The sequence below is a fragment of the Eupeodes corollae genome, chromosome 3 (genome assembly GCF_945859685.1).
Source record: "Eupeodes corollae chromosome 3, idEupCoro1.1, whole genome shotgun sequence".
NCBI lineage: Eukaryota > Metazoa > Arthropoda > Insecta > Diptera > Syrphidae > Eupeodes > Eupeodes corollae.
In genome coordinates, this window is record NC_079149.1 from 14,234,360 (window position 1) to 14,255,680 (window position 21,321).

At 32.8% G+C, this 21,321-nt stretch overlaps 1 protein-coding gene across 4 annotated transcripts; it reads left to right on the forward strand.

Moving 5' to 3' along the window:
• Positions 1–5,327: 5,327 nt before the first annotated feature.
• On the forward strand, positions 5,328–14,177 carry LOC129951826 (nose resistant to fluoxetine protein 6-like). 4 transcript variants are annotated; one of them, XM_056064174.1, is made up of 7 exons: positions 5,328–5,522; positions 11,452–11,820; positions 11,880–12,660; positions 12,715–12,834; positions 12,918–13,163; positions 13,221–13,764; positions 13,896–14,177. In XM_056064174.1, the coding sequence occupies exons 1-7, from the start codon at positions 5,498–5,500 to the stop codon at positions 14,019–14,021; spliced, it is 2,211 nt and encodes a 736-aa protein (XP_055920149.1). In that variant the 5' UTR covers positions 5,328–5,497; the 3' UTR covers positions 14,022–14,177. The 4 variants fall into 4 exon arrangements, with proteins under 4 accessions (XP_055920149.1, XP_055920150.1, XP_055920151.1 ...); XM_056064175.1 differs by having other exon boundaries at positions 5,328–5,396; XM_056064176.1 differs by having other exon boundaries at positions 5,336–5,454.
• The last annotated feature ends 7,144 nt before the right edge of the window (positions 14,178–21,321 follow it).

Genomic DNA, 21,321 nt, shown 5'->3' on the forward strand with positions numbered 1-21,321 from the left:
ACATTTAAAGATGTTAGTGCAGATGTGTCCACGTTGTTAAATGCACCTTCGATGTCAAGGAAAGCAACCATAGTGAACTCTTAATGATGAAGCGAATATTCGACGGTGCGTACTAAAGTGTGTAACGCTTTTTCCACCGATTTACCTTTACAGCAGGCATGTTGAGACGAAGACAGAAGTCTTGTATCGATACGTGCCCTTAATTGTATATCAATCAATCTTTCCAAGGTCTTAAGAAGGAATGATGATAGACTTATAGGTCGTATATCTTTAGGACTGACTTGCGAGCATTTACCTGCTTTAGGTATAAAAACAACTTTAACTTCACTCCATGCCGAGGGAACATGGACCAGGTGAAGACAGCTGGTAAAAATTGAATCAAGGATTGGTGCAATTATATCAGAAGTCTTTTGTAATTCGGCTGGTATTATTCCATCTGTTCCTGCAGATTTAAATGGTTTGAAGCTGTTGAGAGCCTATTGTAGCTTGTCCCTTGTGATCAGACCTTGTGGGTATGTTGTAATAACTGTTGCAAGTTTCGGTAAGAGAACTACCAGGAAAATGAGTATGAATTTGTCCAGGAGCCATCTGCATTTTTCAAGCAGCTGGACTTGTTGAAACACTTTTCCGTAACCTAGAGGCGTCAGAAGTTTCTTCTATCGTGCCACACGATCGCTTGGATGTCCTTAGTGCCTTCTTGTAATTTGTTAGGGATTCTTTGTAAGAGTCCTACTGAGAGGCTAGTCTTGCGGCTTTGGCTCGGTTGGAGAGTTTCCTGCATTCTTTCCTGACGAGTCAAGCTCTGAGGCCTACTATTGTGGTTTCCTCTTTCCTCTTATGTGTATAAGTGGACAAGCAATTTCCAACAATCTGTTTATAGCTGAGGTGAGATCATTGACTTTGTTGTCAAGTTTATTTGCATTAGAGGAAGGACTAGATAGTCCAGGGTCCAGGTCATGAACATTTTGACGTTGTCATATGCTGACACACTTATCGTGACAATTTTGTCATTGCAATACTCACTGATCATCGTTTCTCGACCAATTTTTGTCGCTGTGAGAAAAAACAGGAAGATGGTACTCTTTCAATTTTCAAACAAAAATGGCGTTTTATTATTAAAAAAAAAAGTGCATATAACATAATTACAATTGAGAGTGAGCTTAAGTTGCTTTTAAAAATAAAAATATTTTACTCACAAAATCACTGTCAGCATTTGACCGTAACTAAGTTTCCTGTCGCAATTGTCAATTAAATACAATTAAAATTAACGGTGACATTCATAAACGTTTTCACTGGCACAAACAATTTACTTCAAGTAACTCAAAACACGAACAAATCGTATCCTACTCGTTATTTTGTTCTCTTCTTTTAGAATATGGTATATGATGTTTTTAGGACTATTCACATGAGAACGAGGAAAGAACGGCGAACGAACGAACATTTGTACATTTTGACGTTTTGTTCACATGGCATTTTTGTATTCCCTGCGAATGACTTTTTACTTTGACAGTTCACTTCATTAGTTTCGAAATCATTTTAAAAAGTGTTTACAAAACAGTTTGAGGTTGAAAAATTATTTGTTGAATAAGAGAATTTTGCTGTTCCTAATTATTATGAAGAAGCTTAAAAAAAAGACTTCATGAGGACCCAATTAATGAATACCGAAATTCTGAAGGAGAATATGTTTAATATTTCATCAAATTCCTAGAATTATTCACATTATGTCAGGGTTCATAATTCTTAAGTTTTTATTGAATATAATTTACCTTTTATCCATGTTTGTTTCGGCCATGACCAATCACCAAGTGAACAAAAACGAATAATTCATTAGTTCCCGTGTGGATAGTATGTTGAACGCGAATAGAGTTTGACAGTTCGTAACAATCAGGTTGCTATTCATGACAACCAATTCATTTTTTCAAGTTTTACTTATTTAATCAATTAAGACGCAAATTTTAGTATCTTAACATGAATTTTATTAAGTTTTCAACGATTTGTCTAGTTTTTGGGGAGGATTTAGACTTATTGAATGTTTTAAATCCCATTTGCTTTTTTATTCGCCGGTCGTTGGTTGCTCTAACCGAACAACGAACGACGAACAAATTACAAAATGTGAGTTTATATACGTTTGAAGACATATTTCCACACAAATTCTTAACAAAACGATAGCAATATATTTTCTATTTGATTTATGATACATACTTTTACTTTTCAATATGATATATTAATAAATTTAAGCAAACAAATTTGTTCGTCGCGAAAAAAATATGGTTGATACGAACTGTCAAACTTTATTCGCGTTCCACATTATCCACACTCGCAACGAATAAAATAATCGCACGTACTTAACCTAAAAAAATCATTCTTGTTTTGGTTTCGGTGGTGAATGCTGTTTGGCTGTGGCTCCTTATCAAACTTCATTCGCGACGAATTAAAAACTCATGTAAAAGAAATGTCAAAAACGACGAATATTCGGTCATTCGTTGGTCGTACTCATGTGAATAGTGCTTAATGTGAATAGTCCTTTTAATTTAAGCATCTTGCACATGAGCTACGAACTGCGAATTGCGGAATTGTGAATGTTCGCATATTTTGACTTTTCTTTCACAAAAGCTTTATTTCTATTCGCAGACAGCACTGAATTCTCAACTTATAATTACCCTTTTTAACAAACAAAACAAGGGTGGTATAGTTTTGGGGTTTAGTTGGTCGCGAACAATTATTTAATTCGTTGCAGTATGGATGGTATTTGGAACGCGAATAGAGTTTGACAGTTCGTAGCAACAGTCAGACAGTTTTAACTACCAAATTGTTTTTACAAAATTGTCTTGTTTTAAAGAACAAAATGCAAACTTTATTATCCTATCTTAATTGAAAATTGGTTTCTTATAATTTAATTGTTTGAAATTGACATTTTGAAATGTGTAAAATCATGTTTGTTCGTCCATTCGTTGTTCGTTCTCATGTGCAAGGGCCTTTAATGTGATATTTCTGTTTAAAAATGTGCTACAAGAAGTTAAATCAACCAAAAATTACAGAAACATTATTATTTTATTTTTGGTTTGTTATTAAGTTATATTGGCTGCGTTCAATCTCAGACAGATGGGGTATCTGAATACCTTTTTGTTAGTGTTTTACATGTAAACTAACAGCTGATCAAAAACAGCTGAAATGTTAAAAAAGGAATCCAAAGGTATCCAAGCATTTTTGGGGTATGAAGGCATCTGAAAGAACAGCTAATTCAACACATGGTTGAATTTCAAGAAACTTGCAAGTTGATTTAAGCTTTTCTTATTTGTTTGTAAACAAAATGTTAGTTGAAATTGTATTTGAGGATGTTCTGTACATAATAGACGATGAAGAAGTTATTTGCCTCCGAATTTCTGAAGCTAATTATGATCTATTTTTTTAAACTTCAAAATTGACTTATTTTGTTCTCGTTTTGTAGATGACCAAAAAAGATGACTGGACCTCCAGTCTAGTCTCCAGCATTCTGAAGTTGAAGAACCTCATCCTGTTCCAGAGGTAGAACAAAATATAGGTTATATAGAAAGGTTATCTCTTATTAATTAAATCGTTACGCACCTATCAATTCATCATCGTTCAACGAATCAGTTGAATTATCCATTAAATGTTTTATCTTACAACAACTTTGACTTCGAAGCGTAAATGTTTCTCTGCTTTTCGTGAACAGCTAAAAGTTGTTTTTATTTTTGACAGCTATCGCAATACAACTATCCAACTCGTTCAACAAGGTATCTTAAAATCCACCTACCCAAGTAACCCTATCCAACACGAGATTGAACGCATCAATTTAGGCAGCTGTCACATTTGAAGCTGTCATATTGTGAAATTTGAAAAGTAAAAACTCCCTTGTTACCAATAGCGCTTTCCATGGGTAAATTCCGATTGTTTTTTTCTTGTCATTGTATAGTGTAATTTCGTATACGTTTTGACAAGTTTGGTACAGCTGTTAAATTCCCACCTAACCCGTTTTTCTTCTTTTCTTTTAGGACTGGTGAAATGAGGGCAAATGTGATAAAAAATCCAGATCTTCAGACTTAATGTTAAATCAAAAATAATTTAAATTATTTTGCCCCCGTGGAATGCCAAAACAGTTGAATCTTTTTTTGACAGATTAAGATCAATAATAAATTGAATTATTTTGCTCTTGGAAACCCCCATAAAATTGGATAAAACGAAATTGTCAAAATTCGTTAAAACATATGGAAATAAAAATCACAATTCGCAATTTTGAAGAACAGTTTTCTGACCGTGAAAACCAAATATCTGATCAAAATTGGTTACAGTCATCTTTTGTTGTAAAATCTTTAGTTTTCCCTTTGGATCGCGTTAAAAATTAACTTCATGTCAATGCTCCACTATCAATCTTAACGATAGAATTAGTGAAGTTATGAAGGGCAAATTTGCGATGTGTGGATTGGTTTTGTAAAATTTCATCAAATAATGTATAAGGTGCTGCTTGCTGCAACCGTAGCCATGGCCGTCTATCTAGCTGATATCTTTTTCCGTAATAAATGGAATACCTTGGGGTTTTCCTTAAGAAAAATCTTGTTTTTTAATATCAAAATGAAACTTCTTATTATAAGGAACTTAGCAATAAATCTGCTTTAAGGTACATGTACATTTAAATATAATAATTATCTTACTTAGCTAACCTTTTGATCAGTCTATAACCTTGACTGTCTTGACTCACCGCTACAAGTCATAAACTTCTGGATTTTTAAATTCATATTTCTTCATCTATATCATTGTTATTATATCTTAACAAAAACATTTAAATAACTTTAAATAATACAAAGTAAAGAATAAATGCTTTAAAAAAGCCAATTTAAAGAAAAAAGTATGTATTTTAAATGAAAAAGTTAAAGCGAAACATAATTGTTTAAACTTAATAAATCTTTATTTATTTTACTAATCGGTTAATCCACTTCTATTAAATGAATAATTAATTAATCAATTATTAATTTAAAAAAAAAACCTCACACATTACCAGCTTCTTATTTTTAGTAATTATTGTTTAACTCTTAACTATTCGCTTATTAAAATTGAATTTAAAATGTGTTAACGCATTTTATATGAATTTAAAACAATAATCTCTGTGGTATCGACTTGAAGCTGTTTTTCATAAGGAAAATAAAGTTGAAACTTGTATATGGATTATTTTAATTATAAAATAAAAACTAATTATATTTTATTTAAAAGGAGGTTTGGCTTGTGATCTTTGTGAACCTATCGTTAATTGAACTACCTCAATAAATAGCTGCGATGCAAATTAAGACAGTTCCAGTTTACTTTACAAATTGTTGAGGTTCTGTCGGCTTCAAGTTTTACGGAGAATTGTTTTTGTTTTCAATTGTTGGAGTATTTATATTGTAAAAATATATAAAAATTATTGTCTTAGACAAAATAAAGATTATCTACAAATTTTATGTCTGTAACGTGATCGCAAACAATCAATTTAAACAACTTCTAAATGAGAAATCTGAAAATAAGACAACGTAATTTGAATAATTTAAAAAGTTTAAAAAAAAACATCCCTGGCGTTTTGTAAAAAAAATAGTGTCCTTCTCAATAGGAGTATTCTGAAAAGAAACATTTAAACCATAATTCGATTAAAATTTTTAAATTTAAGTCAACCGTTTTTAGTTAAAAGTTAGTGACAAAAAGTGCCAATTATTATTTCGTCATGTTTTTAACTTGCAGAAAATTAAGTGTGAATAGAAATTTTCAATTTTTAAAGCTGTGAATTGAAAAATTGTTTAAAAAGTTCGTTGAGTTAAACCGATTTTAATTTTCATATAACTCTGGGCGTGAATATTCTTATCATAAATAGTTAATTCTTCCAAAATTATGAAAGTTGTTTGCTTTACAATTCACAGAAATACAAGAAAACGAATTTTGCTTGAAACGATTTACTTCACACTCTCGCAGAACTTTTTGAAAAGTGGTTAACAGCAATACAAGTTTCCTAAATAACTCCCTTTCGTGGCTTTTTGTAGCAAGCATTGTTAACTTCCCATAGGAAGTTATTGCAATCGGTCCGATTTGTCGAACTGAAAATGTTGACATTTCTCTACGTGTTAAGGTCCTTAGATACAATACATAGTTTCCTGCAGCGCTATTAGGCTGAAGGAATCAAATAGCTGGTTGTCACAGCAACCAGCTATTTGATTCCTCTCGGTAGACACTGACTACTGCACTCCTACTTTAAACCTTAGTAAGGGTTTTAAGGTTATTTTCCCATCGAGAGAAAATTGGGAGGATGACATCGTGTCGATAGGTTTTGACACAACCATCTTTACTGACGGCTCAAAGATGGAGTGCGGAGTTGGTTCTGGGATCTTTTCTGAGTCCCTAAATGTAGCCAAATCTTTTAGGCTTCCTGACTTTGCTAGCGTTTTTCAGGCTGAACTGTTGGCAATAAGGGAGGCATGTAAGATACTTAAACAAAACCCAAACCAAAATCGAAATGTGGCTATCTTTACAGACAGTCAGGCAGCTGTCAAAGCCATTAACTCGGCCATATCCTCATCTAAATTTTTCCAGCAATGTCGCGAAGAGCTTGCGAACCTGAATATTAACCTCGGTGTCACCCTGATCTGGGTTCCGGGCCATAGTGGTATCGTGGGAAATGAACAGGCTGACGAGCTAGCTAGGCAAGGATCGGCCCTTCATAGCTCACTTGCGGAAATGGTTAACATTCCTCTTGTTGCTATGAAGAGTAAAATCTTTTCTATCTACCAAACTGAATCAAACCGAAAAGGTGGAGCAATTTAGCCAACTGCATTATATCTAGGAAGATATGGCCCACCTATAACAAAACCCGTACAAACGATCTTCTATGCAGGCCAAGGCAAGACATAGCCAGGATTGTTGCGGTTTGTACCGGACATTGGCCTATAGGAGTTCATGCAGAGAAGTTGGGTATCTCTTACAACACCTTTTGCCGTAGTTGTAGTGACCAAAGAGAAAGTGAAACCATAATCCATTTCCTCTGCAAATGTAATGCTTTGGCAAACACCAGAATGAAATGCTTTGGAAAAGCATTCTTTCAAGAACTCGATGAGCTATCTGAGAGGAAGATTAGAGCCCTAATCTTTTTTCTCAATGCGACAAAATGGCTCTAACATAATCGCTATGAAGCTTCTCTATCAATCTATCCCTTTCAATCAAAGGTCAAACGAGGTTTTGGTATCAAAACGGCGCACTACAGCGCTAATTGGATCTCAGGCTAGGTTGCCTTGAGATCGCCATTTCTACCTATCTACCTAGGTCCTTAGAATCTAAATCAAGTATTTTTAGAGGGATGTTGGTGTGTGCGTGTCCAAATCCGTACGTTCTAGAAGTTTTTTTTCTCAATGTTTCAAGGTCCCTAGAGTCGAATTTAAATATTTTTAGAGAGTGTGCGTGTGTGCGTACGTTAGAGACGTTTTTTTCGTTGTCTATATAGCTCAAGAACCAGAAGCGATAGCGACTTCAAATAAATTTTGTTATACAGATAATAAGGCAGAAAGATGCAGAAAGGGCTCTCAAGAAAATTGCGTGGCGTTTTTTTTTAAATATATCAGTTTAAAAAAAGGTGTACATTTTGGTAAACCGTTAATATCTTACGAACCAAAAACGCTAGAGACTTGAATTAAATCTTATATAATATATTGTAACGTGATACCAAACAAGTAAATTTTTTGAAAAAAAAATCCAAAAAATAGTTTTTTTAATAAATCAAAAAAATTTCACGTCGAAAATTTTACGAATAAAAAAATTATCTTATCTCCGAAACAGTTTTGTGCAACGAAAAACAAAGTTTTTAACATTTTTTAAAATTTTGAGAAAAATCGAATTGACGTTTTTTTTTAAATAAGAATCTAAAGAAAACATTACTCAAAGTTGGTAAAAATTGATTTTCGACTCAAATATCTTTTCAAAACTTTAAGATTATGGCTTGCAGCTAATTTTAACTTACAAGAAATATTGTTTTCAACTTGCGGAAAAATTTTGAGAAAAATCGAATTTACAGTTTTTTGACAAAAAATAAAAACCTAGACAAAAAAATTATTAAAAGTTGGTAAAAATTGATTTTTGACTCAAGTAGCTTCCCAAAAATTAAAAAAATCTTCTTCAAACTTTTTTTATTTCACAGAAAATATTGTTTTCGATATTCAGTAGTTTTTCTTTTTAAAAATCCAACAGTCCGTTTTTTTCATAAACAAGGTTAACAAGGTTTAGTAACTGACAAGCAATTTATACTTTTGAGAAGATTTTTGGTGACCGAGTTCGAAACTATATTCAAAATCACACTTCACTACGATTTTTCAAAAAAGTGCACGATTATTTTCGAAATTTATAAATTCAGTGTTTCATAATACTTTAGAAAAATCTGACTCCACTTATTCTCCTGAAAGAAACACTGAAGGCATCATGCTTAAAATTTAAAAACAGTTTTTTAAAAGTACGTAGTTTCTATTTCTGTTAACAATTCAATTTTTTTTCAAGAAAAGGTATTCATGTCAAATTTTTTAAAAATATTTAAAAAAAATTGGAGGTATAGCTCAAGCCGAATTTTAGATTTGAAATCAGCACCAAAAATTAACTCTAAAAGGGAGTTTTTCCAAATTATGAAATAATAAGATTCAAGGTTTTTTAAAACCTCATTTGAAGTTAAATAAAGTCTCATAAGTCATAACTAATAAACATTTCTAGAAACTCAGTGTTATACTTAAAAGGTTTAGGCATTCGTACTTTACACAATTTATAAGATCAAATTCAAATTGAGAAAGTATTATTTGATTTTTGCAACAGACAAAAAGGTTAGTTTCGTTGATTTTAAAAATCCATCTTTGTTGACACGTTTTTGACTTAGTTTTTGACATTTGGCCGATGAAAAATTTAGTTTTGAATCCAAAATTATATTTTAACCAACTGTTTTTGTGGTTAAAAGTTGCTACATACTCTTAAACAATAAATCTTCTGCTGGCGCCTTGAGAAGTTCAATAGAAAGTTCTTCAGCCTTTCGATAGTTTATTAGTAATTGATTTCCTCTTAGTCTTTTCAATTTAATTCAGGCACACTTTGCAATTACATTGATTTAAGTAGATTGCTCGTGCTCCTCAAGGGAGCGATTGTGGACCATTCCTTTTTTATTATTTCTTTTAAAGACATTCTTTCACTTATGAATCCCCTGTGATTAAAGTAAAACAAAATCTTCTGGGTGTCTTCGTACTGCTCACAGAGTTTGCTCTTTTAATAGGGTGTTTTTGAAAAGCTTAAGGACTTAAATTATTAATAAAGGGTGTTTCTTTTTTATGAGAAAGTATAGTACTATATAATGAAATATAACAAATAACTTATTTTTAAATTGGCACGAAATTTGCTTTCTTCGAAAGATAATCTTTTGGCAGATATTAAATGGATTTCGGACATATGTATCACCGATACGTTTAGCTGAGACTTAGTTTAATCTGTGGGTCTATTTTTCTATGACTTTTTCCAACATTTGTGGTCGTATCTCGTAGAGTGCCAAAAATGTTGTCGCCCAGGTCCAAGTGATCAATCGGTTTGAGCTTTTCGGTGAAAACCAGCGACTTCACATACCTTCACAGAAAAAATGCAAGCGGTAGTAAATCGAACAATCTTTGAGGCCAATTAAAGGGTCCGTCACGTGAAACTATGCGGTTACTGACCGTTTCCGTCAATAAATCAACTGCGGTAAAACTGTTTGACATGTTTCTACCGCGCAAATTAATTTTTTTTTAAATTAAGGTGGCACAGGCAGGGATTGAACCCAAGACCCCTTGCATGACAGTCCAACGCACTAACCATCATTCCACGGGTTTTTTGGTCTAAATGGACTTAAATTCTGTATTTCAAAAGTTACTTTCTAACTTACTTAAAGTGTCGCTCCAGTTCTTACGCCTGCTCTGTCTCTAGCTAGCTGTCTCCAGTTTCACACGCCAAGTTGTTTGATGTATTCTCCCATCTGTAGGCGTCACCTTAGTCGCGGTCTTCCTCTAGTGCATCGTCACTCAGGATTGGATTCGAAGACCATCCAGGATCCAGCCAACTTAAACGTTGTACTTTTATTCTTTTAACTAGGTCAGTGTAGCTGTACAGCCCATACAGTTCGTCGTTTTATCTTCCCCTCCATTCTCCATGTATGTAGATGGGATTTGAAATCACCGAAAGACGTCTCGGTTCAATGTCCCTTTTTTCATGACAGAATATGCTTGGTCTTGCCCTCACAATGCTGAAAAACGGTCCACTGAAATAACGCTTTGATCTTCCAATTATGTCAATATGATTGGCATATTCGAGTAAATGGATGGACCTTTGGAAGATTGTGCCTCTAGTTTTGATGGTTGAGTTTTGAACAATTCTTTTTAGAACGATGTTTGAAGAAGTCGCATGAATGCATAGCTTTGTCTAAGGCCCTTTTTGAAATTAAAAGCAATGGTGAGATCTTTTCCGACCCTTGTGAGATTTTTTGTACCTTTTGTTAAAATGTACGATCTTCATTCCTGTTTTGACATCCCTCTATCTTCTCGATCACGTGGTTCTTATGCTCCCTTATTTTTTAATCTAAGAAGACGGTGTACCTTTCTTCTCTTCCGCTCGTAGACCTCGCAAGCAGCTCAGGTCCTTCTATATAGCGCCGTTTTGTATGCCTCTTGCTTGGCTGCGAGTGCTTGCTTGTGACATATGCGCTGGCCGTGTTGCCACTGGTTTTCAAAGCTTAATGGCTGAATCAAAAACACTCTTCAGCTTCGGCTTCATCTGACGTTTACGAGTTCTGTCATAGGAATTCAATGCATGCTATCACAATGGAGCTTCTACCTCACGTTTCATTTGACAATCGTAAGGAAAAGAACGTAATGTAACGCAATGTGTAAATGTCATCCAAAGCAACCTCGAAGCAGGCGCGAATCTGAAGTGTGTTTGTGATTCAGCCATAATGCAGGCAGCAAAATACTGTAAAATTAGAACACGGAATATCAAAACAGTAGAGCGAAATGAAATCGCGTAATCTTGGAGGTGAATTTACGGTTTCGTACCATAAGTTTTGGGGACTTTTTAAAATGCTTTGCCAAATTCCATATTAATTTCTTTAGGCTTTACCTACCTAAAGGTTTTCGAGTTAACTTTTGGAGATTATTCAAAACCAACAAAATTTTAAAAAACTAATGTTGGAAAAGTGTAAACACGACAAGTTTACGAAGTTTAGGCTGTGTACTCCTAGGAGATCAAAAGCACTAAGCAGAAAAAGTCTTAAACTTCTACATGATCTGCTTCACAGGGCTTTTAATTTAGGAATTTTAACAAACGAGAGGTTAACACTTTTAGAGGTTATCTTAAATTTTTTTGATAAATAGCGTATATAATATTTTGAATATCTTCAAGATTTCCAAATTTTACCAGCTTCATTTTTTATAGTTACGAACATGATGATGCTTCCTGTTTTGTTTCTTTTTGTTTTAACAATAATTGGATTATCTTCCTGCAATAATGAGCTAATAAAACGTCAAAACTTGGCATGCGAAGAATTGTGTGAAGGTGTTTTACAAAAGTTTTTCTCAAATGAATCAAAATCTATTTCAACGGATTCTATTCCGGAGAAGGAACAAAGGATAGTCAAACATAATCAAAAAAATGTTGCAAATTTGAATCAATATTTGGAAACATCTTCGATAATTTTTGCTCTTTCAAAAGAAGCAAATAAGAAAACTTTGAACGAACAGTGTTTCAAGGACTTCAAGACTATCGAAAAAGGAATTTTAGAAAAAGATCCCTGGGCAATGAAAGGTCAGTACCTGAACAAAGTACAGTTGTGTATTTCTTCTTAAAACCATTTTCTATTTCAGTTCGAGATTCTTCGGGAGAAAAAGAGTCTGGTTTTATTTGGGGCAATAACTACTGGCTCGGGAGTAGACTCGGTTGTGCTGCAGTACAAAATCCAGTCCAAATAACCTTATCGGATCAAATTGTCAGGATTATGAATAAAGACCTCATCAAACAAATGGCTCCATTCCAAATGGACTATCGGGTAGTCTATCTGAAACATAATTCTCCCTGGCAAGTTGATATCAATATGACATCAGAAGCAGAAAGAACTATCCATGTTGGACTATGTTTACCATCAGCGTGTTCCTCTTCAGAAATCAAAACGTTGACACAGAGTCTACTGGATAAGAAGATATTAGAGGAAGCTAATATGTTCGAACTTGATGCTGAAGTAATGTACGTAAAGGACCTTAAACTCAAGCCAAGTTTCTTTCAGCAGAAAAGTTTCAAGATTGTCATTGTATGTGTTTTCTTCACTTTGGCAATGACTGCCTTGGCTTGTGTGTTTAGCAATTCCGAAGGAGAACACAAGCCTTCAAAATTTGTTTTGCTCGTAAAATGCTTCGATATTGTAGAAAATACTCGAGACTTGTTTACGCTCCATGAACCTTCAACTTGTTCGATTTCTGTAATTAATGGCTTGAAATCTTTGTCTTTCCTTTGGATAATTTTATTCCATGTGATGCTGTTCATGTATTTTAGCCTAAATAATAAAACGTTTGCAGTTGCGTATTCCGAGCAACCCTTCTACCAATATGTTAGCATAACTCCACTCTTTGTAGATCTTTTATTTTCAATCAGGTAACATTTATGTAATGATTAAATATTCATTTTAACACTTTATTTTTGTTTCAGTGGATTTCTGCAGGTGCACAATTTTATGAAAAGTGAAAAGTATTTGGAAGAGATTCGGGGAAGTTCATTTGGACAAAACGCTAGATCCTTTGGAAAATTGGTCTTAAATAGATATTTAAGGTAAGAGCATTAACTACAAGCGTTTTCTTCACTGTTAAAAGCTTCGTATCAGTTTCTTCTATCAATGATTTTTTATTTTCTAGGCTAGCACCCCTTTACTTAGTTGTAGCCGCAATGACAGCCCTCTTCACATCCTACATTAAAGATGTTTCAGTGTTTCACATAACCGACCCATACGATGAAGTTTGCTCGAAATATTGGTGGAGAAATGTTCTTCTGATTCAAAATTTCTTCGATCGTAAAGAACTCTGCCTCAATTGGTCTTGGTCACTGGCTTGTGAGATGCAATTCTATTGCATTGTCTTAGGACTGCTTTATACTTATGCCAAGTAAGTAAATTTAAGAAACCAAACTTTTACTCACTGAAGGTCTTTTCCATTTTTCAGATATCCAGAAGTTGCCAAAAAATTAGTATTTTCCGGAGTGATTGTTTCAACCGCATGGACCTATTTTGTGGGACATCGGCTTCGATATCAATTCTCGTTTGATATGGTGACACATACTTGCAATGAATTGTACATTAATCCTTTCCTTCGAATAACACCTTACATTGTTGGTTCGATGGCCGGTTACTATTTGGCTAAAAGCAAAGGAAATGTGAAAATCAGTTCAGAGACTGAGAAGTTGTTGTGGAATTTGACAGTCTTGACATTTATCTTTTGTACATATTCGAACTTCGAAAGAAATCTGTCACCTTTTTATTCGATCACTCTTTTGGTTGGATCGCGAGTGTCTATTGCGATGGCTGTGAGTTGGATGATTATTGCAAGTGTAACATGTCGTGGAGTTTGGTGGTCAAAGATGTTGGAATGGAAATACTTTCAAATAACAAATCGATTAGCTTATGCGATATCTCTGCTAAATCCTTTGATTATAATAATTGTCTTCAGCTTGTCGAATTACAGTTCATATGTGGATCCTATTCAAATGGTAAGAACTCCTTACTCCAAAACATATCAATGAGTTAAATAGGAACTAGACAAAAGTTTTTCAAAAGTTTAACTTAAATGTTTTTAACTTGATTCATATACTTTTTATACTAATTTTTAAATATTTTGTAGGGTGTCCTGTCATGTGGATTTTGTGTTATTACGTTTTTGGCTGCAATAATATTCTCACTCGCATTTGGAGTGCCGTATTTCAAATTATCAATACTACTATTAAGGAGCAATATTAAGGTCGCTTGAAAATATATTTTTGTTTGTGTTTAACTTTGTATGTAAGAGATTAAAAAATCAAAAATGTATGGTACAAAAATATGTCTTAAGGGGATTTTATATTATTTATCATCAATGGCAGAAAATGTAAAAATAAATATAAACCTTTTAGTTTTTCTAAAAATATTGAAAAAAGGTGTTCAGTTATGGTATATGATCTATAAACAAGCAAAACTGATGCCGAATTGCATGAAATATCAAGTATTTATTTTTGAGGGAGACCGACTTAATCCTGAAACTTTGAGTCCCGAAAACCCCAAATCTAGAAAACCTAGAATCCAGAAAAGCTAAAACACAATGATTACATAATCCTGAAAATGATATAAATTATTACTTCGAAGTAAACATTATCAGCTTTTTAAAAATTAAAAAATTAAAAAGTAATAAAATATACCTAAATGTTTGTTTGTTTGTTTGTCCGTTCTTCACGTAGATACAAAAATTAAGAGTGTTGATCTACTTTTTAACGCGGTAAGTTATCTCATTCACAGATGATTCAAACAGGTCCGTAAAGCTGGAAACACCACATTGGAATTTCGAAATTCTAATGATAGGGTGATTTATGGCTCTTTTTGTGCTAATTTAGTGCTCTAATCCCCACTTGGTTCAAAAATCTCTTCCTCCTCAAACTTGTGGTGTTCCTAGCTTGACGTCAAGCTGGAAACGCCACACCTTAAGGTTCATAATTTCAAAAAACAGATGATGAGGGAATTTAGGGCACTTTTTGGGCTCCTAAGTTAGCGAAATTCCAAATTAACATCTCCACACCTTACCCCCTAAATTGAGTCGCAAAGTTGAATTTTTTGGAGACTTTCTAAACTAAACAAAATTAAAAAAAAAATAATGATGGGGTCATCAAGTGCTATTTTTGGGATCCTTAGTTCGCGGAACTCCAAATTGTTTTCACAAGTCCACTTCCCTAAACTTAAGTCGTAAAGCTTAAACTTTTGGAGACTTTTTCAACCAAACACAATTTTTTCTTTTAAATTTGAATTTACGGATATTCAGATATGCGATATGCCTAAATTCAAATTTGATAAGTTAAATTTTGAAATGCGATGAAGGTTACTTTGATTTAAAAAAAAAAATTCCTTATCTGATTGTTTGAACCGTTTTGTTTATATATAATTGGTTGATATACAAACATCCAAATAAAAAAGAGTGAGTATAAATGAGTTAAGCATGTGGAGTTCAGTTTGCTGAGAGTTATGCCATTACAAACAGATTTTTCCTTTGTAAAACACAAACGAGTGTGAATAAAAACACGAAACTCGTAATTTAATTTGCAAATTGTCTTATCTTTAATGGAATGTTATTTTTTTTTTTAAACTTTGGGTACAGAATTTCTCCACAGAAAAAAAAATTGTTCAAATTTCGTCAGAGTAATGCACTAAAAAAATGTTTGATCTTTTGAAATTAATTTTTAGAGGGAAGGGATTTTTGAACCAAACCGGGATAGGACCACTTAACTAGCATAAAATGAGCCCTAAATTGCCCCATCATTAGATTTTTAAAATTTTGTTTGATTTAAAAAGTTTCCAAAAATTTCCACTTTCCGACTCAATTTAGGGGGTAAGGAGATACTAATTGGAATTTCGCTAACTTTAGTGTGGTGTTTCCAGCATGACGTCAAGCTAGGAACTCAGATTTTTGAACCAAGTCGGGATTAAAGCACTAAATTAACACAAAGAGAGCCCAAAATCACTGCATCATTAGAATTTCGAAATTTGATTGTGGCGTTTCCAGCTTTACGGCCTTATTCAAACAGATATTATTTTAAAACACTAGTTTTGAACCTTCAATCGTTGCCTATCATAAGGCGTTTCTTATAATGACATTAATACACGAAACTAAGCTTAAACACTACTGAAAATAAGAGCTGGACGGTTAAAAACCGATGCCGAGGGCTATGTGACGGAAGGTTTTTGTGTTTTAGTTCATGAATAATTGTATACTTATCTTTGAAAGGGTGATTCTAGGACCATGTTGTTTGAAAATAAATTCGAACATATTGGATGAAGTAGCAGGAAATATGAGGAAGTATTTGTATTATTCTACAAGGGCTTGTTATCTAATAGGATAATGGATGTTCATTTAATGGCAAGAAAAATGAAGAGAGAAGAAACATTGCTCACCAAGCAGCAGAAAAAGTAAAGAGTTCTCAGTATCTTTGAAGAATTGTCTCTATTGAAGACGGAACCAAATAAGATATCACTAGCAGTATCGGGGAATCTAACGCTGCGTTCAGAATGTTGTCACATATTTGGAGGAACAATCCTCTGAGCTTAAAGAAAAAACTACGAATGTTCCACTTAAACGTCGAGTCAGTTTTGTAATACGGTTGCAGCACCTGGAATATAACATCAACGATTATCAGGAACCTGCAGATCTTCATTTATAGGTGTCTACGGAACATCGCTCGGGAATTCTAGCCACATAGTGTATCCAATTAAGAACTATATAGAATAACGGGTCAGGAAGTACAGGATAAAGGATAATTATTTCATAGCTTGTGATATGCTTTTTGAATTTTGGGCAAGATTTTGCTAGACGGTTTATTCAGGGTCTCATATGTACAACCATAAAGGGTCTTTAAACGTCTTTGTTTCAATAAATCCCTTTACAGATACTATTACTTTATTATTTAAGGCTAATGTTTCAGACTTCGAAAATTTAGCATGGAACGCTTCAATCAAGCTGCAAAACAACATTTTCCACAAAAATTAACTTCACCATTCTTAAAGTAAATTTAATTTGCACCATTTTGAGTTTAATCACACTCTAGAAATATTTCCGTCTTAAAATATCACTAAATATGAGATTATTTAACCACACTGAAAATTTAATACAATCATCTTAAAATTATTTGCAAAAATTTACAAATAAAAAATATCAAAATATAACAATTTTAAGAAAAAAGGACACATACGCCTGAGTGTACCTTCACAATTTATATTCTGTTGATACAATATTTTGTTGTAGTTTTTTTTTTTAACGACATTGTGTACATTATTAGTTCCATCGATCATAGTAATATTAAAGTCTTTAAGAGTTATGCGTTATAATGGTATATTAAAAGCTGATAGAAAGTTTGATCTTCAAATATACCGCTTTATAGAATATATAATTACAAAACTCTTACAAGAAACCGACCATTTACTTTCAAAAACAACGAGAACGAACTTTTCTTGGAACTTAGATCATTTTCAGAAACGATATTGATTTTCTACCCAGAGATTCTTTCAAAGTATGGAAAATATTTATCAATGATTTATGGCACATTCACATGAGCACGACCAACGACCAACGAATGAATGAATATTCGTCGATTTTGACATTTCTTTCACATGAGAGTTTTTAATTCGTCGCGAATAAAGTTTGACAAGGAGCCACAGCCAAACACCATTCACCACTGAAACAAAAACAAGAATGATTTTTTTAGGTTAAGTACGAGCGATTATTTTATTCGTTGCAAGTGTGGATAATGTGGAACGCGAATAAAGTTTGACAGTTCATATCAACTATAATTTTTTTCGCGACGAATAAGTTTGTTTTCTCAAATTTATTAATATACGATATTGAAAAGTAAAAGTATGTATCATAAATCAAATAGACACTAAATTGCTATCGTTTTGTTAAGAATTTGTGTGCAAATATGTCTTCAAACGTATATAAACTCACATTTTGTAATTCATTCGTCGTTCGTTGGTCGCGCTCATGTGAATACTACTTTACTGTTAAGTTTTATTTCTCTCCAAAAATTAGGCACAAAGTTCTTTTTTAGTTATACATTTTTCTCTTCAGTTGCATACTTTTCGGGTAAAGAGATTCTGTTTGAATAAGTCAATATTTTTGGATGTTTTTTCTTTTAACGTACGGAATAAAACAATCTTACAAACCCCATCTTCTTGGAAATGCATTTATAAAAAAAACAACATTAAACAAAAAATTCAATGTTAAGTTCACATAATTGCATTTAATAGACTTTGTGTATAAAAATGCTACACTGTATCTAATTAGATGCAGACTAATAAGAAAACGACTTAAAAGCAACATGCATACATAATAATTTATTTACTTGATATGTGTATTTAAATATTAATTTGTAAAAGAACTTATTTTTCTGAGCTCGTTTTTTGGTTGTTTTGAAACCTTGCTTTAATGTTCTACCATTAATGTATCTTAGCACTATATTTTCTTAAGAAAAAATGAAGAAACGTCTATCGATTTGTCTTGCTTAAAAGTTTGTAGGTTTTCGTGTTCTGTTAAAAAAGTTGTCAATTGAATTATACTTAAACATTTAAAAATTACCGACAATATTCATATAATGAAACAGTTTTATTTCAAAATCTAGATTTGTTAACGTGATTTTTAGCCAAAAACAAATGTTCACCAATTTTAGTAGCACTACTTAAAAGTTCTTATTTCTTATATACATAATTGGATTAATTAAATAAATTTGAAGTCAATATTGTTTACGAGATATCGATTTTTACCAAATTCACGTACTATTTTTTGTAGATTTTATTTTCTTATGTAAAAACTGTTGGATTTTTACAAAAAATTTACTGAATATCAAAAACAATGTTTTCTGTGAGATAAAATAAGTTTGAAGCCAATATTATTAATTTTTGAAAAGCTTTTAAAGTCGAAAGTAAATTTTTAACAAGTTTTAGTATTGCGTTTTATAGGTTTTTATTTTTTGTAAAGAAAACTGTCATTTCGATTTTTCTTAAAATTTTACCAGATGTCAAAAATGTTATTTTTCGTTCAACAAAATCAAATCAAATCTTTTGTTGGTGAAATTTAAGAGGTGACAAATATTTTTTGAATTTTTTTTTGATTTATAAAAAAAACGTTAGTTCGAATTTTTTCCAAAATATATTTGCTTAGTAGCACGTTACAATATCCATACTAATATTATAAATGCGAAAGTAACTCTGTCTGTCTGTCTGTTACTCAATCATGCCTAAACTACTGAACCAATTTGCATGAAATTTGGTATGGCGATGTTTTGATACCCGAGAAGGGCATAGGCTACTTTTTACCCGGGAAAATGACGCATTCCCATGGAAAAATTCAGGTGGGCGTTCGCTATTATGCCTAAGATTTAAATGAAATTTAGTAAGGAGATAGTTTGAGACTTAAGAAAGGACATGAGTTACTTTTAACTTCGAGAGCACAACGCATTCCCATGGGAAAAATTACTTTAAAATGTTTGATAATTTAGGAGTGAAAGCGAAACTCCTAAATTACCAAAGATTTTAAAAATATATTTGGATAAAATTAGTATTACGGGAAAACAATGCATTCCCAGCCCTTATGAAATAAGTTGTCGAACATGTCAAACTTATCATACACGTATATTAACACGGACTTCGCGCTCAAAGTGTTTCAAGCCCTCAACGTTAGACGCAAACTGCAAACTGCAAACTCCCACCACGTTAGACAAATAATAATTTTAAACCTAAACTTTTTTATGCTGAACCCTTCATCGCCAAACACGAGCCATGTAGGTACAACAAATGATTCTCTGGGTCTGTCATCTACTTCTGATAATTCTGTTTCGGCTGAGGAACGGTGCGAGTGCGCTGGTGGGGGTGGCACGTGGTAGACAAAACAGGTGGCGGGGGCGGTAGTGCGGCGTGGGTGGAGGACATCACTGTGTGGGTCTACCCAAATGGACACACTTGAGGACACACGAATGTATTAACCTAACCTATGACAATCACACTTAGTTCAAACATACGTAGGTACAAAAAGGTACAGCTCAGGTTTTTTCATACTACTATAAAAATATATTTATGGTTAAACAAAATTTTCACCTTTTTTTCAAATTGCTATTGTAAAAAAACCACCAATTTTTTTGAGAGTACTTTCTGCATCTTTCTGCATTATTATCTTTATAAAAAATTTATTTGAAGTGTATGTCTCTAGAGCTATAGACGACGAAGAAAACTTCGCGAACGTACGGACGAACGAACGTACTTACACATGCATGCACATACATCTTTCTAAAAATCTTTTATATCGACTTTAGAGACCTTGAAATGTTAACAAATTTAAAAATTTCAATTCCATATATCGGGCCGATTACTATAACTTTTGATGAGAATTAAATAAATACATTAGGTGGCGAATAATTCCTCCCAAGAGGCAGTACCGGGGTTTATTATCCCTCTTTTCATTATTCCGTTTCTTAAAATAATGTTTTCAAAATATCATTTTTTTTAAATGGGATTTGCAGGATTTGAAAATTTGGGATTATAATTGATCCGGATATTAGAAAAAAGTATGATTTTTAGAAGATGGGACCTTAAAACTTTTTTCCTGAATTTAAAAAAAATACAATTCTGAAATCTTAGTTTTAATTTTTCAACAATGTTTTTCCTGATTAGGCTTCTATAATATTCTAATATTTTATCATTAAACCTGTGTTAGCAAAGTGAATTCAGAGTTTATACCTAACAAAAAATACCTAATTGAAATACATTAGAAACACGGCTTTTAACAACATTTAGAGTGTGTATTTTTTTAGTATGTTTAAATACGAATTTATTGACATATGTGAAGGTTTCTGAATGCATCCCTTTATTTTTGAAAACAAATGGTTATGTTGCCATTTCAACATTATCCAAAAATAAAAAAATTACAAGGCTTTTCACACTTTTAATAAATTCAAATATCATTTTAATTTCAATTTAATTGCATTGAATTCTTGCATACTAATTTAAATTGCAAACTTAATCTTAATAATAATAATAGTTTGAAATTTAATTGCTTAGTATATTTTAAACGTTTTAGCACTTGACTTGAAAAGAATTACTCTTGGAAGATTTGTCGATTCCTCGCAAGAGGCAGTACTCGTGAAAGAAAATTTTTAAAGTGGCACAGTAAGCGATTTGCATACCATAATCAACCTTGGCAAATGAAGACCAATATCATCCATGAAAGAACTATTCACATTGGACTTTGTGAATCAACAGTATGTCCGTCATCAGTGGTCAAACATTTGACACAGATTTTTATGGATGGCAATAAGTGTAAAGGAAGTAAACTCCTCGAACTTAGTCCCGAAGTATTGTCTATTTCTTTAAACAGAAAAGTTTGAAAATGTTCACTGTCTGTTTGAACGGAACACGATCAAAAATTTGCTGTGGAAAAACGGGGTAAGACTACCGACATAAACATATATTTATTTTAACACTCCTTCGAAAATATGGATTGCTACAATAAAAACTGCCAAGAAGCTGCTAATAATAATCCTCTA